At 43.9% G+C, this 20,940-nt stretch overlaps 1 protein-coding gene across 20 annotated transcripts in view; it reads right to left on the reverse strand.

Annotated features, from left to right (window-relative positions):
- Positions 1–1,339: 1,339 nt before the first annotated feature.
- Positions 1,340–20,940, reverse strand: part of pdlim5a (PDZ and LIM domain 5a) — a 278,081-nt gene continuing 258,480 nt past the window's right edge. For all 20 annotated transcript variants that reach the window (XM_087979923.1, XM_087979925.1, XM_087979924.1 and 17 more), the window contains 3 exons: positions 19,241–19,361; positions 18,550–18,665; positions 1,340–5,513 (listed from right to left, as the gene is read on the reverse strand). In XM_087979923.1, coding sequence (XP_087836049.1) covers positions 5,424–5,513; positions 18,550–18,665; positions 19,241–19,361 — 327 coding nt within the window. In that variant the 3' untranslated portion in view covers positions 1,340–5,423. The remainder of the gene's footprint in view (positions 5,514–18,549; positions 18,666–19,240; positions 19,362–20,940) is intronic.

The following is a 20,940-nucleotide window of genomic DNA, read 5'->3' on the forward strand; positions in this document are numbered from 1 at the left end:
GAGGCTTAATGCATTGCTGCTCTGATATAACAGTGCACATTTACTGACATCTCACTTACCTTTTTGATAAATACTCCTGCATCAAAACGGAGGTCAAACTTGGTTGGAAGAGGGCTGATTCTCTTTAATGGTTAGCCCATTTCCAACCCTTCAGCCAGGTTTCTGGAAGCCTGGACAGCATTAGGGGAAGGAGGTTGTGGGAGAAGAGGGGATGGGTGAGATTGGGAGAATGTGCAGGCTGTGAGAAACAGGAGGAATACACCAAGTCTCCCCTTGAACCAGATTGGTCATTCAAATGAGATCTTGGCTGATCTTCTACAACAACTCTCCATTCAATACTCCACCCATATATCCTCTTGGAATCCAAGAAGCTGTTGACGTCAGTACTGAAAGTACGCAATGACCGAGGCATCCACTTTCTTCTGGGGTACAGAATTCCTAAGGTCCATATCCCTCTAGCACTGCTACTATCCCAGTCAATGGTATTGGTCTAGTCATCCCAAGACACATATTAATGCTCTGGGGATATGGATTCCAATCCCACCACTACATCAATTAACAAGCCCTGAAATGGACAGCTAGACTCAGTAACGGTGACTATGAACGACAAAGTCACAGTGTAGGAGGCCATTTGGCCCAGTGTGCCTGTACCAGTTCTATTACCTGCAGCCATAATCACTGCACACCATTTCTACCCAAATAACCATCCATTGCCCCTCTTGAATTCTCAATTGAACCTGCTTCCACACATTTCCAGGCGTTGCTTTCCATCCCCTAACCACTAAAGTCACCATCGATTGTCATAAAAGCTCATCCAGTTCATAAATTTTTTTTAGGGAAGGAAATCTGTTTTCCTTACCCAATCTGGCCTACATTCAACTCCAGGCTCACACCAATATGCAATTAACTCCTAAATGTACTCTTAAGCGATTGAGCATGCCATCAGTTGAAATGAAGATGAGGAGTGGGTAAAGATATGCTCACCTACGATGTCCAAATGCCTTTGAAAATAATTATTTTTTAAAATTCTAGAAGGGCCATTCCAAGACCAATACTGCTCATTCTAGATTCCCCAGTCAGGGGAAATGTCTACTCTAAGAAGTTGATACATCTTGGTGAAATCACTGGGCAGAGAATACAGGCAGATTCCACCCTATCATTTGCTGAAATGGTCTCAGCCTCTTTATCCTGACATTTGCACATGGGGAAAAGAAGCATTCCCCTGAAAGTGGACTGGGGAGAAATGGATAGTAGGATCAGCCCCTTGATCTGTTAAATAAAGTAGTGAATTATATTGGCATGACTGAAGAGCAAATAAGAGAATTCTTGGAAATGTAAATAAAGAATGTGAAATTAAAAATTTATTAATATGCATATAAGGAAGCAAATCATGTTATTATATTTCTGATACAGTCAAACTAGTGATCGAGTGGAAGCACATTGGCAATTAACATTTCATTTCAAAAGTATTCTCACTGCATATATTCATAAATGAGGCATGCATAACTATGAAAGCAAACTCTCATACAACTCCTTAAAACATTTTAAATCCAGGTAGATTTCCTTATGTTATTTCAGTGACTTTAATTTTCAGCTCTCAACATCTCTAGGCCTTTTGAAAATCAATTCTAAATCCAGTTGGAAGTGCAGCAAACTCAGGTACATTGACCATGTGAAGTGTTTCTCAAGTACATCAAAAATATTTAATACAATCTGCTGCAGAATGATGAGAGGGTGAATACTCACGTCATTCTGTTGAGGCTAATATCAAAAAGGCTTGGGTTTGTTCGTTAATAGAAGTTGATACAAAACCACAGTGTACCCGTTCAAGCAGGCAATTGAGATTCAGCACAAAATGTTAAGCATTTCCTAGAAGTGCACTCGGTACTGCATAAATCCAAATTAGCTCATAGACAAATATGCGTTACAGACAGTAGGCTGAAATGAACTGACTGCAAGTCAAGTTCATTGCTATAATAACATCCAAGAGTGGAGATGCCAGTGTTGGACTGAGGTGGACATGATCAGAAGTCACACGACACTAGGTTATAGTCTGACAGGTTTATTTGAAATTTCAAACTTTCAGAATGCTGCCCCTTCGTCAGGTGAAAGGGCAGTGCTCTTAAAGCGTGTGATTTCAAATAAACCTGTTGGACTATAACCTGGTGTTGTGTGACGTCTGACCATAGTAATATCTGTCATGGGTTACATAACAAAATGTATGGGGCTAGTGATGGAGTGGGGTGGGGGAGGTTTGGCAGAAATGAAGAGCTCAACAAATATCAATTCCCCACATCTTCCTCTGATACACCCAGATCCTCCTTTATCATGGCATTTAGGTGAATGAGGGGAGGCATGTAACTTGGCATAGGATGCCCTGGGTTCTAACTTACTTTTAAAATGTGCCAAGAGAAAAGCTGGTTCTTTAAAAATCAAACCATGACTTTTTTTGACAAAGACTATAATTTTCTCTCACACAATTCACTCCAGGTATACACTCTTGGCTCCTCTCTGTTTTGTACAGATGGACTTATAGCATTGAAGAAAACTGACGCAGGTAGATAATTGACACATTCATTCAGATTCTGTGCACAAACAGAAACAACCCATCTCTATTAGTTTTCACACCTGGGAAAATACTCCAATATAGTTAATAAAATACATTTCAACCATTAAAAATAAAATTTGCCTGGGTGACAATTACTTCCTCATAAGTTCAGCACAATATGAAGAATTTCAGTTCATCCTTAAGAAACAAAGGTCCAACAGTTGAGAATGAGAAGCACTAGCGACATTGGGTTGAGATGCTGAGTACTCCGCCTGTGATTCACCTCCCACCACACAACAGACTCGCCCATCTCAAGATATCATACAAGACCTCTCACTCTTAGACAAATGCAATAATGTAAGAAGGAGTGAGATTGTTTAACTAAGCCCTTTAGTTCTTTTCTCTAGGTAATGGTGCTGCTTGGTTATCACATTACCTAGTTCTAATCAAATGTCCCAGATACAATAGACAAGGCTAGAGGTGTGTTTTCTACTGCATGAAAGTAGTCAGAATGGGACATGAAAGTTGTTTTCTATCCAATTTGCCCTTTAACACCATTGTAATGGATTGTAATGGAACTACACCTTGTTATTGAGTTTACAAAACTACAGATTGTGCTACGAGCCATCTAAAGAAAATTTAATTTGTGGATCCTGTCTTCAAAGATAAAACATATGAGAAGCTGTGTTTGTCTATGAACATTATCATCGTACTAAAGTGACATGCAACTTTACTTGTGAAACTACCTTTGACAGGTTAAACCTTTAACCAACCTAAACATATGAGCTGTACGTTGACATAAAACACAGAACGTACTGGAATAAGAAAGATGATCTCAAACTAAATTAACAAACATGTACAGCACCCCTTTTCCTGCCCAGGGTACCTTGCCCTACTACACAAGGAACAAGGGAGCAAATACTTTAACTCCCGAGGGCAACTGTGAAACATTCTGTCAAGAAGAAATGTTCTTTATAGATAGTCGAATCCTCTCAGCTTTCACGCTTTTCATTGACCTGATACATTTTGCAGCCCTTTAAATGTAAATGCATTGGATACAATGGTATTGCCCTTTATAGATTTGCAAACCCAAGATAAAGCCAAACATGGGTTGAGGGTCAAAGGAATGCATGTGAAATTCCTTCACCACTCCTGCCACATTCATTCATGTACACAGAGTTACACCAATACATCATGGTATAAGTAGTTAAACTGCCCGTTCATTAATCTGAGGCTTGGTAAACTTCAACTGGGTGGAAATCCACAGATATTGATGACCATCATACTAGTTATACTAGTTAGATCAATGACCCCTCCCAGTCTCCTTGCCAATAATGAAAGGGGGGGGGTGGGGGTGGATAATCTCGCCACAAACACCTGGTCATCTCAAGACGCAATATAAATCCCCTTATCCAAACAGTTCCAGACAATATAATTAATGCAGCAGGAGTTAGGCAGTTATAAACAAAGCTGCAGTACCCTGTAACAAGTACTCTCCTGTGTACACTATGGATTGCAGTACATCACAGATGAAGCTGGGAGATCTTTGCTTTCCTTTAAATGAGGAAATCTCAATTTGAGATAATTCCCGGTTCTCTACAAAGGTACCTGGTCCAGATTGATCTTGTGAGCGGATCATCATTCAGGTGTCCAGTCATAAGAAACAGCAAGAGGTTGCTCAAAGAACACTTATGAGGCGTAGAATCCCTCCTTCCCTCCGTGCTGAGTGATCATGACAGCGAGAGGCTCTCTTCCACCCAAAAGCTTTCCCGTTCTGGTTTCCAAAATTGATTTCAATGCCGTCAGAACAACCAGTTCAGCAGCCTTCAATTAGTTTACCACTCAGATGAGATGCACAATTAAGACACTATACTAACTTTAAACATAGCCCAGTAGATCCAGGAAAGTAATTACCAGTTAACTTGTAGCATTAGATTTCACACCAGACTCTTCCAGTTTAATAAAATTGGACAATTCCAGGATCCCCAGAGCTTGATGGTTTCATTACTCCCAAACTTAACCATGACTTTCACAATAGGGTGGCACTTAATTTAACCATGAAACAGTGGTTAAAGATGTTTCACAAGAAGCACATCACAATGATGTGAAATCCATCTTACACTATGCATATACCAACAGAGATCAACAAGATCAAGCCTGGCCAGTCCATCATCTATTTGTAAATAAAACACTATTTTCCTTCATAGACATCTGTCAAATTCCAAATGACTTATTCACAAAGCCCTCGCCAATTTTTGCCGTCTCATGAATTAATTTCTTCCAAAATAAACTGATTGTTGTAAGGAGTTTAATTGTGAAAGTGCTCCTCAATGCACAAAAAGGGACCAAGTGAATTCTGAATCCAGGAAGGGCAAGATTTCAGAATAAACTGCAACAATATGATTTTAAACAAATTCGGCAGATATTAAATTTGGAAACAAGTGTCCTAGTAAACACTTATTATGATCATTTTAACTGAATGCCTACACTATTACATAAAGCCTTTAGAGCAACAAGGAACATTTATGCAAAGTTTGAAAAAAAAAGATCTGTTTGAAGGCATATCTAAATAAATGTTATGCAAGAGGTCAGTAAAAGATAGCTACTTGAATGCAGATCTTCAGCCGGTGAAATGAAGCCATTACACTGTCTACCAACCACCTAAGTATTTGGAGTTAAAGATCTAAAAAGAGCCCAAAACCAAAATAGATTCAAACACCTCACACCCATCCCTTTCCCCCTTCAAATCCCAATGACTAAGTTATGGTTTGGATGCCTTTCATAGCAACAAGAAAAAAAAGCAAAATATTCATTTGTATTCCGTCCCTCCTATTTGTTATCTTCAATCCTCATCTTTCTCACAGCTCAATGAGCTTTAGATGTTCACTGTGTGAGCATGCTTCTTGCATAGGAGCTTGTCTTTCTTGGAGAAGAAGGTTTGGCCTTCCAAATTCACACAACACACCTGGAATAAAACAACACCAAAAAGGCAGTTAATAAATAATACATTTCTATCAGAAATGTTGAGGCCAATTTTAACCAGTGAATAAGGAAAGAATGCAGGAAACAGCGACAGGTGTAGGTCATTCCATATAGATTTTTAAAAAAAATAGGTTTAGATTAGATTCCCAACAGTGTGGAAACAGGCCCATCAGCCCAACAAGTCCACACCGACCCTCCGAAGAGTAACCTACCCAGACCCATTTCCCTCTGACTAATGCACCTAACACTATGGGCAATTTAGCATGGCCAATTCTATCGAGAGCCTGTTCCATCATTCAGTTTGATCATGTCTGATCTTGGGTTTCACAGCGTTGAAAGCTTCAGCCAATAAATTAAAATTTGTTCAGGGTTCTGAGGAAGGGTCGTTGGACCTGAAATGTTAACTCTGATTTCTCGCCATATATGCTGCCAGACTTGCTAAGCTTTTCAAGCAATTTCTGTTTTTGTTTCAGTTCCTTTGTTGTGCACTCATTTGAGTCATTGCTGCTGTGCTCACTATTGTTTATTTTTAACAAGACGTAAGCACGTGAAATTAGTTAAATTAAAACAGTTGCATTTAGTTTCTGACAAGATAAATAAATATTTGTTCTCTGATAACTTATGAAAAGCAACAATCCTACAAACACAGCAGTGACACAAAATATTTAAAATGCAACACCTTCCCTTTGCATAAAAAGAGTTACAAAGTTTGGATTCCAGAGGATGTGGTAGAGATATTAAACCTTGAGCCACATTAAACAAGGAACATTTCTAATAAATCACAAATAAGTCTAGGCTCCTTTGAAGGGAGGCACCAATTACACCGAGAATAAAAAGATGTAAATGCAAGACAGAATAGGCGAAAGGAAGAAGCTGCATGTGATTTTTTTTTTGGCCACGATGGAGACGCCCTCTATCCAGGCAAAAATCCCAAAAATTGGAAGACCTTCCTATGCACACACCATTTCCCATTTTTGCAGAGGCAAATTTGAGGATATGCTGCACTTCACACGTGCAGTTTCTGGAGACAGCTGCCCATGTCTCGATGTAAATTGGATTTTGGAGGGGGGTGGGTGGTGGATGATTGACATGGAAGGTTGGCTTGGAAACGGCATTATGAATTGGACGGGGCAAGGAGCCCTGAAGCTCTTTACCCATCCCAGATCCAAAGCTTGCAGCCTCTACTGTCATCCTGTGGTTGCCTGATTCACGTCCCAACACAATAGGTCACCCAGGAATGAAAAGATGACCATCTGGGACATTTTATCCAAACCCAACATTGTCCTATATGTTTCTGCACTCTGACTTACTTATGACTGTTTTACTGTAGTCAACGTGACTGCCAATTGGCACCCAAGAAGCTTCCACAAACAGCAATTGGAATTAAATCAAGGCAGCAGATTACTACCTGAATGGCTGTAAACTGGGGGCGGGGAGTGTGCAGCAGGATCTGGGTGTCCTTGTGCATCAGTCACTGAAGGGAAGCATGCAGGTGCAGCAGGTGGTAGAGAAGGCAAATGGTATGTGGCCTTCACTGTGAGAGGTTTAGAGTACAGGAGCAGGGATGTGTTGTTGCAGTTATACAGGCCCTTGGTAAGGCGACAGCTAGAATATAGTGTGCAGTGTTGTCTCCTTTCCTGAGGAAGGATGATCTTGCTCTCGAGGGAGAGCAGCGAAGGTTTACCAGGCTGATTCCGGGGATGGCAGGAATGACAAATGAGGAGAGATTGAGTAGGCTAGGAGTGCTTTCGCTGGAGTTCAGATGCGTGAGGGGGGTATCTCATAGAGACTTATAAAATTCTAACAGGACTAGACAGGGTAGATGCAGGGAAGATGTTCCCGATGGTGGGTGTGTCCAGAACCAGGGGTCACAAACTGAGGATTCGGGATGGACCATTTAGGATGGAGATGAGGAGACATTTCTTCACCCTAGTGGTGAGCCTGTGGAATTCATTACCACAGGAAGGAGCTGATGCTAAACCATTGAATGTATTCAAGAGGCAGCTACATATAGCATTTGGGACGAATGGGATCAAAGGTTACGGGGAGATAGCAGGATTAGGCTATTGAGTTGGACTATCAGCCATGATTGTGATGAATGGCGGAGCAGGCTTGAAGGGCCGAATGACCTCCTACTGCTTCTATCTTCTGTGTTTCTACGTAAACTGCCAAACAATCTGTTTTAGGTGTTGGTTGAGGGATATCCTTTGACCACAGGACACCACGTATATGCTCCTGTCCTGGGATCTTTCAAAACTAGGATGGACAGACAGGATCACAGTTTAACACCACTTCCGAACTATGACACCTTGGACAATGGAGCACTCCCTCACTGCTCGACTGCTAACTCAATGTAAATGGATGCGTTCAAGTCTCTAAATCTACTTGAAGCCAAGATTTATCCCTATTCTGAAAATTAAAAGAAAATGTTATGTTTTCTAAATGTTCTCCATATATTAACACAACACAATGATTTGCATGAAAACCTATTTCCATTCAATGGGTATTCTAGCTTTCAACAAAGCACAGAAGAACATGTCTTTTTTTATTCAAACCTGATGTTTGTGTACTATTCCTATCAACTTTATTTTAATTTTAAATTTCTGTGGCCACAGTTATAATAAAAAGTCCTGCTGGGAATTGGTCACTCTAATGATGCATAGCAACCCAGGCACAGCAGTAATCACAATGATATTACACCTCAGACATCAGCAGGATTTCTCCTGAATAACTGCCCATCACTCTCTTGCTATCTCTAGTGTTCTAACCATTTCCTTCAATTTGGTATAAAACTCAGTCAGTGGTCTGATGTCAGGTGACAGAGAGGGGATCAGTAACTACAGAGCCTACCTGGGGAATGGACCAGGGAACTATGATCCTTAGAGATTCCCTCTTTCCCAATTACTCATGATTCCTCCACTTGCTCAATCACACACCCCAGGTTACAGTCCAACAGATTTATCTGGAAGCAGTAGCTCAAAAACCCTCTTTACTTACACATGAAAGGTCCTTGATTCTGGGACTGCTTCTTCAGAGTCAGCTATTAGAGTGTCAGTATCTCTAATATTTCCTTTCTTTTCCCCAAAACCTCTGACGTTCTTGTTTATTTATTTTTCTTTTTGCTTTTTTTTTTGTTTTTTACCCCCACACTACCGCCTAACTGCGGTAGTGCTTATTTTTTCCCCAGCACCCATGTTGTGTGTGTGCAGGTGTGAGACAGAGTGAGAGACACAAGGTGCACGAATCGTTATTCAGTTTCCACCACCAGGAAGAAAGGAAACACCCGAGTGGCCAGTGACAAGCAGTGCCCTTCACAAAGGGAATATTTCCCTATTTATCTGTCAGCCAGGGATCTCTGATTGGTCCAGATTAACAGCCTCAATCAGGGAACTCATATTCTCTGGGCCAAGCTGGCTGACCTTGTTACAATCACTCCATTTACCTTTCCATATATCAGGCTATGGGCCAATGGAATGACTTGCAGGTATAGCAATTAGTAGCAGCTTTTTCTGAAAAGATGTTAATGGAATACAAAACTCTCTTACTCAGTTTAAAACATTTTGTGAAAAGCATAGAAAATGTGACAGTTACTTCTGGTATAGTGCACTATACGCTACAAAGACAATTTTCTTTCACAAGTCCTTTGAGGGATTGGTGGGAAAAAAATCACTTACTGGAAATTTGCATATGACATAGGGACTTTTAGGGCACACATTTGATTAGATTAGATTAGATTCCCTACAGTGTGGAAACGGGCCCTTTGGCCCAACAAGTCCACACCGACCCTCCGAACAGCAACCCACCCACACCCATTCCCCTACATTTACCTCTGACTAATGCACCTAACACTACGGGCAATTTAGCAAGGCCAATTCACCTAAACTGCACATCTTTGGACTGTGGGAGGAAACCGGAGCACCCAGAGGAAACCCATGCAGACACGGGGAGAATGTGCAAACTCCACACAGACAGTTGCCCGCAGTGGGAATTGTACATTGGTCCCTGGAGCTGTGAGGCAGCAGTGCTAACCACTGAGCCACCTTGCCGCCCAATTTCATCCCAGAAAACGTAGTAAGAAAATAACAACCAGGAGAAACAGGGTTCCACAGACAGGAGACACATGAAGATGTAAGATATTCTCAGTATGCTGCGGAGATTGTGGATTAGTCATTGTAGCTTACTTACTGCACAGACGGTACAGGGTTTACTGTACTGTACAGACGGTACAATATTTACTCACTGCATAGATGGTACAGGGTTTACTGTACAGACGATACAGGGATTACTTACTGCACAGACAATACAGGGTTTACTGTACTGCACAGACGGTACAAGGTTTACTGCACAGACGATACAGGGATTACTTACTGCACAGACGGTACAGGGTTTACTGTACTGCACAGACGGTACAAGGTTTACTGCACAGACGATACAGGGATTACTTACTGCACAGACGGTACAGGGTTTACTGTTCTGCACAGACGATACAGGGATTACTTACTGCACAGACGGTACAGGGTTTACTGTTCTGCACAGACGATACAGGGATTACTTACTGCACAGACGGTACAGGGTTTACTGTTCTGCACAGACGGTACAGGGTTTACTATTCTGCACAGACGGTACAGGGTTTACTGTTCTGCACAGACGGTACAGGGTTCACTATTCTACACAGACGGTACAGGGTTCACTATTCTGCACAGACGGTACAGGGTTTACTGTTCTGCACAGACGGTACAGGGTTTACTGTTCTGCACAGACGGTACAGGGTTCACTATTCTGCACAGACGGTACAGGGTTCACTGTTCTGCACAGACGGTACAGGGTTCACTATTCTGCACAGATGGTACAGGGTTCACTGTTCTGCACAGACGGTACAGGGTTTACTGCACAGACGGTACAGGGTTTACTGTTCTGCACAGACAGTACAGGGTTTACTGTTCTGCACAGACGGTATAGGGTTTACTATTATGCACAGACGGTACAGGGTTTACTGTTCTGCACAGACGGTACAGGGTTTACGTTCTGCACAGACGGTACATGGTTAACTGTTCTGCACAGACGGTACAGGGTTTACTGTTCTGCACAGACGGTACAGGGTTTACTGTTCTGCACAGACGGTACAGGGTTTACTGTTCTGCACAGACGGTACAGGGTTTACTGTTCTGCACAGACGGTACAAGGTTTACTGCACAGACGGTACAGGGTTTACTGTTCTGCACAGACGGTACAGGGTTTACTATTCTGCACAGACGGTACAAGGTTTACTGCACAGACGGTACAAGGTTTACTGCACAGACGGTACAGGGTTTACTGTTCTGCACAGACGGTACAGGGTTTACTATTCTGCACAGACGGTACAAGGTTTACTGCACAGACGGTACAGGGTTTACTATTCAGCACAGACGGTACAGGGTTTACTGTTCTGCACCGACGGTACAGGGTTTACTATTCTGCACAGACGGTACAGGGTTTACTATTCTGCACAGACGGTACAGGGTTTACTGTTCTGCACAGACGGTACAGGGTTTACTGTTCTGCACAGACGGCACAGGGTTTACTATTCTGCACAGACAGTACTGGGTTTACTGTACTGCACAGACAGTACAGGGTTTACTATTCTGCACAGACGGTACAGGGTTTACTGTTCTGCACAGACAGTACTGGGTTTACTGTACTGCACAGACAGTACAGGGTTTACTGTTCTGCACAGACGGTACAGCGTTTACTGTTCTGCACAGACGGTACAGCGTTTACTGTTCTGCACAGACAGTACTGGGTTTACTGTTCTGCACAGACAGTACAGGGTTTACTGTTCTGCACAGACAGTACAGGGTTTACTGTTCTGCACAGACGGTACAGGGCTTACTGTTCTGCACAGACGGTACAGGGTTTACTGTTCTGCACAGACGGTACAGGGTTTACTATTCTGCACAGACGGTACAGGGTTTACTGTTCTGCACAGACGGTACAGGGTTTACTATTCTGCACAGACGGTACAGGGTTTACTGTTCTGCACCGACGGTACAGGGTTTACTATTCTGCACAGACGGTACAGGGTTTACTGTTCTGCACAGACGGTACAGGGTTCACTATTCTGCACCGACAGTACAGGGTTTACTGTTCTGCACAGACGGTACAGGGTTTACTGTTCTGCACAGACGGTACAGGATTTACTGTTCTGCACAGACGGTACAGGGTTTACTATTCTGCACAGACGGTACAGGGTTTACTGTTCTGCACAGACGGTACATGGTTAACTGTTCTGCACAGACGGTACTGGGTTTACTGTTCTGCACAGACGGTACAGGGTTTACTATTCTGCACAGACGGTACAAGGTTTACTGCACAGACGGTACAGGGTTTACTGTTCTGCACAGACGGTACAGGGTTTACTATTCTGCACAGACGGTACAAGGTTTACTGCACAGACGGTACAGGGTTTACTGTTCTGCACAGACGGTACAGGGTTTACTATTCAGCACAGACGGTACAGGGTTTACTGTTCTGCACCGACGGTACAGGGTTTACTATTCTGCACAGACGGTACAGGGTTTACTGTTCTGCACAGACGGTACAGGGTTTACTGTTCTGCACAGACGGTACAGGGTTTACTGTTCTGCACAGACGGCACAGGGTTTACTATTCTGCACAGACAGTACTGGGTTTACTGTACTGCACAGACAGTACTGGGTTTACTGTACTGCACAGACAGTACAGGGTTTACTGTACTGCACAGACGGTACAGGGTTTACTGTTCTGCACAGACGGTACAGGGTTTACTGTTCTGCACAGACAGTACTGGGTTTACTGTACTGCACAGACAGTACTGGGTTTACTGTTCTGCACAGACGGTACAGCGTTTACTGTTCTGCACAGACAGTACTGGGTTTACTGTTCTGCACAGACAGTACAGGGTTTACTGTTCTGCACAGACGGTACAGGGCTTACTGTTCTGCACAGACGGTACAGGGTTTACTGTTCTGCACAGACGGTACAGGGTTTACTATTCTGCACAGACGGTACAGGGTTTACTATTCTGCACAGACGGTACAGGGTTTACTATTCTGCACAGACGGTACAGGGTTTACTGTTCTGCACAGACGGTACAGGGTTTACTATTCTGCACAGACGGTACAGGGTTTACTGTTCTGCACCGACGGTACAGGGTTTACTATTCTGCACAGACGGTACAGGGTTTACTGTTCTGCACAGACGGTACAGGGTTCACTATTCTGCACCGACAGTACAGGGTTAACTGTTCTGCACAGACGGTATAGGGTTTACTATTCTGCACCGACGGTACAGGGTTTACTATTCTGCACAGACGGTACAGGGTTTACTGTTCTGCACAGACGGTACAGGGTTTACTATTCTGCACCGACGGTACAGGGTTTACTGTTCTGCACAGACGGTACAGGGTTTACTGTTCTGCACAGACGGTACAGGGTTTACTGTTCTGCACAGACGGTATAGGGTTTACTATTCTGCACAGACGGTACAGGGTTTACTGTTCTGCACAGACGGTACAGGGTTTACTATTCTGCACAGACGGTACAGGGTTTACTGTTCTGCACAGACGGTACAGGGTTTACTATTCTGCACAGACGGTACAGGGTTTACTGTTCTGCACAGACGGTATAGGGTTTACTATTCTGCACAGACGGTACAGGGTTTACTGTTCTGCACAGACGGTACATGGTTAACTGTTCTGCACAGACGGTACAGGGTTTACTATTCTGCACAGACGGTACATGGTTAACTGTTCTGCACAGACGGTACAGGGTTTACTGATCTGCACAGACGGTACAGGGTTTACTGTTCTGCACAGACGGTACAGGGTTTACTGTTCTGCACAGACGGTATAGGGTTTACTGTTCTGCACAGACGGTACAGGGTTTACTGTTCTGCACAGACGGTACATGGTTAACTGTTCTGCACAGACGGTACAGGGTTTACTATTCTGCACAGACGGTACATGGTTAACTGTTCTGCACAGACGGTACATGGTTAACTGTTCTGCACAGACGGTACATGGTTAACTGTTCTGCACAGACGGTACAGGGTTTACTGTTCTGCACAGATGGTATAGGGTTTACTGCACAGACGGTACAGGGTTTACTATTCTGCACAGACGGTACAGGGTTTACTATTCTGCACAGACGGTATAGGGTTTACTGTTCTGCACAGACGGTTCAGGGTTTACTATTCTGCACAGACGGTATAGGGTTTACTGTTCTACACAGACGGTACAGGGTTTACTGTTCTGCACAGACGGTATAGGGTTTACTATTCTGCACAGACGGTATAGGGTTTTCTGTTCTGCACAGACGGTATAGGGTTTACTATTATGCACAGACGGTACAGGGTTTACTGTTCTGCACAGACGGTACATGGTTAACTGTTCTGCACAGACGGTACAGGGTTTACTGTTCTGCACAGACGGTACAGGGTTTACTGTTCTGCACAGACGGTACAGGGTTTACTGTTCTGCACAGACGGTACAGGGTTTACTGTTCTACACAGACGGTACAGGGTTTACTGTTCTGCACAGACGGTATAGGGTTTACTGTTCTGCATGGACGGTACAGGGTTTACTATTCTGCACAGACGGTACAGGGTTTACTATTCTGCACAGACGGTACAGGGTTTACTATTCTGCACAGACGGTACAGGGTTTACTGTTCTGCACAGACGGTACAGGGTTTACTGTTCTGCACAGACGGTACAGGGTTTACTGTTCTGCACAGACGGTATAGGGTTTACTGTTCTGCACAGACGGTATAGGGTTTTCTGTTCTGCACAGACGGTATAGGGTTTACTATTATGCACAGACGGTACAGGGTTTACTGTTCTGCACAGACGGTACATGGTTAACTGTTCTGCACAGACGGTACAGGGTTTACTGTTCTGCACAGACGGTACAGGGTTTACTGTTCTGCACAGACGGTACAGGGTTTACTGTTCTGCACAGACGGTACAGGGTTTACTGTTCTGCACAGACGGTATAGGGTTTTCTGTTCTGCACAGACGGTATAGGGTTTACTGTTCTGCACAGACGGTATAGGGTTTACTGTTCTGCACAGACGGTATAGGGTTTTCTGTTCTGCACAGACGGTATAGGGTTTTCTGTTCTGCACAGACGGTATAGGGTTTACTGTTCTGCACAGACGGTATAGGGTTTACTGTTCTGCACAGACGGTATAGGGTTTACTGTTCTGCACAGACGGTACAGGGTTTACTGTTCTGCACAGACGGTACAGGGTTTACTGTTCTGCACAGACGGTACAGGGTTTACTGTTCTGCACAGACGGTACAGGGTTTACTGTTCTGCACAGACGGTACAGGGTTTACTGTTCTGCACAGACCGTACAGGGTTTACTGTTCTGCACAGACGGTACAGGGTTTACTATTCTGCACAGACGGTATAGGGTTTACTATTCTGCACAGACGGTACAGGGTTTACTGTTCTGCACAGACGGTATAGGGTTTACTGTTCTGCACAGACGGCACAGGGTTTAATGTTCTGCACAGACGGCACAGGGTTTACTGTTCTGCACAGACGGTACAGGGTTTACTATTCTGCACAGACGGTATAGGGTTTACTGCACAGACGGTACAGGGTTTACTATTCTGCACAGACGGTACAGGGTTTACTATTCTGCACAGACGGTACAGGGTTTACTGTTCTGCACAGACGGTACAGGGTTTACTATTCTGCACAGACGGTACAGGGTTTACTATTCTGCACAGACGGTACAGGGTTTACTATTCTGCACAGACGGTACAGGGTTTACTATTCTGCACAGACGGTACAGGGTTTACTGTTCTGCACAGACGGTACAGGGTTTACTGTTCTGCACAGACGGTACAGGGTTTACTATTCTGCACAGACGGTACAGGGTTTACTATTCTGCACAGACAGTATAGGGTTTACTGTTCTACACAGACGGTACAGGGTTTACTGTTCTGCACAGACGGTACAGGGTTTACTGTTCTGCACAGACGGTATAGGGTTTACTGTTCTGCACAGACGGTATAGGGTTTTCTGTTCTGCACAGACGGTATAGGGTTTACTATTATGCACAGACGGTACAGGGTTTACTGTTGTGCACAGACGGTACATGGTTAACTGTTCTGCACAGACGGTACAGGGTTTACTGTTCTGCACAGACGGTACAGGGTTTACTGTTCTGCACACACGGTACAGGGTTTACTGTTCTGCACAGACGGTATAGGGTTTACTGTTCTACACAGACGGTACAGGGTTTACTGTTCTGCACAGACGGTATAGGGTTTACTGTTCTGCACAGACGGTACAGGGTTTACTATTCTGCACAGACGGTACAGGGTTTACTATTCTGCACAGACGGTATAGGGTTTACTGTTCTGCACAGACGGTACAGGGTTTACTGTTGTGCACAGACGGTACATGGTTAACTGTTCTGCACAGACGGTACAGGGTTTACTATTCTGCACAGACGGTACAGGGTTTACTATTCTGCACAGACGGTACAGGGTTTACTATTCTGCACAGACGGTACAGGGTTTACTATTCTGCACAGACAGTATAGGGTTTACTGTTCTACACAGACGGTACAGGGTTTACTGTTCTGCACAGACGGTACAGGGTTTACTCTTCTGCACAGACGGTATAGGGTTTACTATTATGCACAGACGGTACAGGGTTTACTATTATGCACAGACGGTACAGGGTTTACTGTTCTGCACAGACGGTACATGGTTAACTGTTCTGCACAGACGGTACAGGGTTTACTGTTCTGCACAGACGGTACAGGGTTTACTGTTCTGCACAGACGGTACAGGGTTTACTGTTCTGCACAGACGGTACAGGGTTTACTGTTCTGCACAGACGGTATAGGGTTTTCTGTTCTGCACAGACGGTATAGGGTTTACTATTATGCACAGACGGTACAGGGTGTACTGTTCTGCACGGACGGTACATGGTTAACTGTTCTGCACAGACGGTACATGGTTAACTGTTCTGCACAGACGGTACAGGGTTTACTGTTCTGCACAGACGGTATAGGGTTTACTGTTCTGCAGAGACGGTACATGGTTAACTGTTCTGCACAGACGGTACAGGGTTTACTATTATGCACAGACGGTACAGGGTTTACTATTCTGCACAGACGGTACAGGGTTTACTGTTCTACACAGACGGTACAGGGTTTACTGTTCTGCACAGAATGTACAGGGTTTACTATTCTGCACAGACCGTACAGGGTTTACCATTCTGCACAGACGGTACATGGTTAACTGTTCTGCACAGACGGTATAGGGTTTACTGTTCTGCACAGACGGTATAGGGTTTACTATTATGCACAGACGGCACAGGGTTTACTGTTCTGCACAGACGGTACAGGGTTTACTGTTCTGCACAGACGGTACAGGGTTTACTGTTCTGCACAGAATGTACAGGGTTTACTATTCTGCACAGACCGTACAGGGTTTACTATTCTGCACAGACGGTACATGGTTAACTGTTCTGCACAGACGGTACAGGGTTAACTGTTCTGCACAGACGGTACATGGTTAACTGTTCTGCACAGACGGTACAGGGTTTACTATTCTGCACAGACGGTATAGGGTTTACTATTATGCACGGACGGTACATGGTTAACTGTTCTGCACAGACGGTATAGGGTTTACTGTTCTGCACAGACGGTACAGGGTTTACTGTTCTGCACAGACGGTATAGGGTTTACTGTTCTGCAGAGACGGTACATGGTTAACTGTTCTGCACAGACGGTATATTGTTTACTATTATGCACAGACGGTACAGGGTTTACTATTCTGCACAGACGGTACAGGGTTTACTGTTCTACACAGACGGTACAGGGTTTACTGTTCTACACAGACGGTACAGGGTTTACTGTTCTACACAGACGGTACAGGGTTTACTGTTCTACACAGACGGTACAGGGTTTACTATTCTGCACAGACCGTACAGGGTTTACTATTCTGCACAGACGGTACATGGTTAACTGTTCTGCACAGACGGTATAGGGTTTACTGTTCTGCACAGACGGTATAGGGTTTACTATTATGCACAGACGGCACAGGGTTTACTGTTCTGCACAGACGGTACAGGGTTTACTGTTCTGCACAGACGGTACAGGGTTTACTATTCTGCACAGACGGTACAGGGTTTACTGTTCTGCACAGACGGTACATGGTTAACTGTTCTGCACAGACGGTACAGGGTTTACTATTCTGCACAGACGGTACATGGTTAACTGTTCTGCACAGACGGTACAGGGTTTACTATTCTGCACAGACGGTATAGGGTTTACTATTATGCACAGACGGTACAGGGTTTACTGTTCTGCACAGACGGTACATGGTTTACTATTCTGCACAGACGGTACATGGTTAACTGTTCTGCACAGACGGTACAGGGTTTACTGTTCTGCACAGACGGTATAGGGTTTACTATTATGCACAGACGGTACAGGGTTTCCTGTTCTGCACAGACGGTACAGGGTTTACTGTTCTGCACAGACGGTACAGGGTTTACTGTTCTGCACAGACGGTACAGGGTTTACTGTTCTGCACAGACGGTACAGGGTTTACTGTTCTACACAGACGGTACAGGGTTTACTGTTCTGCACAGACGGTACAGGGTTTACTGTTCTGCACAGATGGTACAGGGTTTACTGTTCTGCACAGACGGTACAGGGTTTACTGTTCTACACAGACGGTACAGGGTTTACTGTTCTGCACAGACGGTACAGGGTTTACTGTTCTACACAGACGGTACAGGGTTTACTGTTCTGCACAGACGGTGTAGGGTTTACTGTTCTGCACAGACGGTGTCGGGTTTACTATTCTGCACAGATGGTACAGGGTTTACTTGCTGCACAGACGGTACAGGGTTTACTTACTGCACAGACGGTACAGGGTTTACTGTTCTGCACAGACGGTGTAGGGTTTACTGTTCTGCACAGACGGTATAGGGTTTACTATTCTGCACAGATGGTACAGGGTTTACTTACTGCACAGACGAAACAGGTATCATGCCAAGTGTGGCCCAGTGCTTGAAGAAATTTATCGCCAGCCTCTATAGGGAAGTCACAGCCATGGCAACTAGTGCCAAATAAATTATAGTAATCTGTGAAATAAAATACATACATGTAAATGTCTCAGAATTAATCAGTAGCTTTATTTCAAAAAGCGTCAAAAATAACATTGTGCCAACAGAGTCGGACAGAGAACAACAGCTGGGGCAACGTTCCAAAATTATTATGTTAAATCTCCATTGTAGATTCAAATATACTTTGTTTTCCATTATATCTTGTGAAACAAAGATGGTCTTGAGTTTGAATGGTTAGGAGAAAGTGAGGACTGCAGATGCTGGAGATCAGAGTCGAGAGTGTGGTGCTGGCAAAGACCAGCAAGTCAGGCAGCATCCGAGGAGCAGGAGAATCGACGTTTCGGGCATAAGCCCTTCATCAGGAATGAATTTTAAACGGATGAAGAGCTTATGCCTGAAATGTCAATTCTCCTGCGTCTCAGATGCCGCCTGACCTTCTGTTCTTTTCCAGCACCACACTCTCATGTTAACAGGTTTAGCCACATGTGGGCTATACCACTGTAGTTCCCTCAAACAGGGAACATGCATCCTTGCCTCAGATTATTGGAATGAACTCCTTGTGATGCACCATGAGGTTGAAGAGTGAGAATTACCTTTTTCACAGTAAGGATCGCCATCCTCCATGTGGAAAATATTGTTGCGAATAGGTTGCTTGCAGGCCACACACACAAAGCAGTTAACATGCCAGGTCTGCTTCAAGGCATTAATAATTTCCTGAGAGACCAGAAAAAAAAAACACTAGAGCAAGAAAAAACAAGCAAGTCTGCAGACCTTATTCACACTGTAAGTAAAGAACCTAGGGCACAGTCTCTTACCCAGTGACATAACCAGAAAGATTTCCAGGAACCACAATATTGTGTTGCACTTTGTAATAATCATGCTGCTTCTGATCATCCAACTGGGAAGCCCAAATCACAACTTGCAGTAAACATTCCTCTAATCTTTCTCGGGACATTGCAACCTTTGTGAACTTCTGCAGTATATATGGTGAGCCGCTGTTTGCTATTAGTAATATTTCTGCTACGCCATTTTAACAGGGGCATCCAAACACCTTTACTTCACCCATTTCAGAATTATCTTAACAGAATGTAAGAAAGACTTGCATTTATATAGTACCTTTGCAAACCTCATTTTGTTGCTAAGTGCTTCACAGCCAATGAAGTACACTTGAAATGTCACAACTATTTGAATGAAGGAAACATACGGTAAATCAGGCAGCACCTGAGGAGCAAGAGAGTCGACGTTTCGGATGTAAATGTTATGCCTGAAAAGTTGACTCTCTTGCTCCTCAGAGGCTGTCTGACCTGCTACGCTTTATCAAGTGCCACATTTTGTCGACGTTGGCTTCTCCAGCATCTGCAGTCCTAACTCTTTCCAAATGTACAGTAATTGCCCACAAACCAAAACATCATAACAATAGAGTCATCGCCTGGAGTAACATGCACTGATTTGGCCTCCTCACTTTTAGAAAGATCTAACTGCAATACAAGCAGTTTGGAGAAGGTTCACTCAACTCATTCCCAGGATGAAGGGCTCGTCTTGTGAAGAAACGCTCAACGGCTTGGGCCTACACACAAAGGAGTTCAGGAAATGGAGAAACACATCAGGTTTTACGGTGGATATCAGGAGGATGTTACTTCTTCTGGGGAGACTGAAACTTGGGGACATAATTTAAGAAGAAGAGGTGCTCCCCTTTTAAGATGCAGATGAAGAGAATTATTTACTCCCAGTGGGCTGTTGGAGACTGGAATTATTTGTTCCAGAAGGTAGTAGTGGCTTGGCCTTTAAATTTAGACAAGGTGGAATGAGATGGAGTTTTGAAAGACAAGGGAGTCGAGGGTTCTCCGAGGATGCGTCAATAAAAGGAAAGTGGAGATGAGACCACAACCTGATCAGCCATGATCTTGCTGAATGGAGTATCAAGCTGGAGGGGCTGAATGGCCTACTCCAACTCCCATGTTTTTTCTGAAGAAAATCGTGCTGAGCGATAAACATTGATAGGCCACCTCATGCTCTTCCTGGACTAGCAATACATACTTAAGCAGATAAACAAAGGTTAAATGTTTACTTCTCAACTCCCTGTGAAACGGTGAAATGACAAACTTCACAATTTTCATCTTTTCTCAGCAGTCACATGGCAATACACAATTGTTTTGCAAACAAACATCATCAGGAACAGGGGTAGTCCATTCAAGCTCTCAAGCACAGCTCTACCATTCAATAATAGTGCAGCTGATCTGATCCACTGCTTCTCAATATCCTTTCAACCCCTTACTCGTCAATAATCTGCCCA

The sequence above is a fragment of the Chiloscyllium plagiosum genome, unplaced genomic scaffold (genome assembly GCF_037043375.1).
Source record: "Chiloscyllium plagiosum isolate Xiang-an unplaced genomic scaffold, Cpla_swu_hap1 HiC_scaffold_36, whole genome shotgun sequence".
NCBI classification, from domain to species: domain Eukaryota; kingdom Metazoa; phylum Chordata; class Chondrichthyes; order Orectolobiformes; family Hemiscylliidae; genus Chiloscyllium; species Chiloscyllium plagiosum.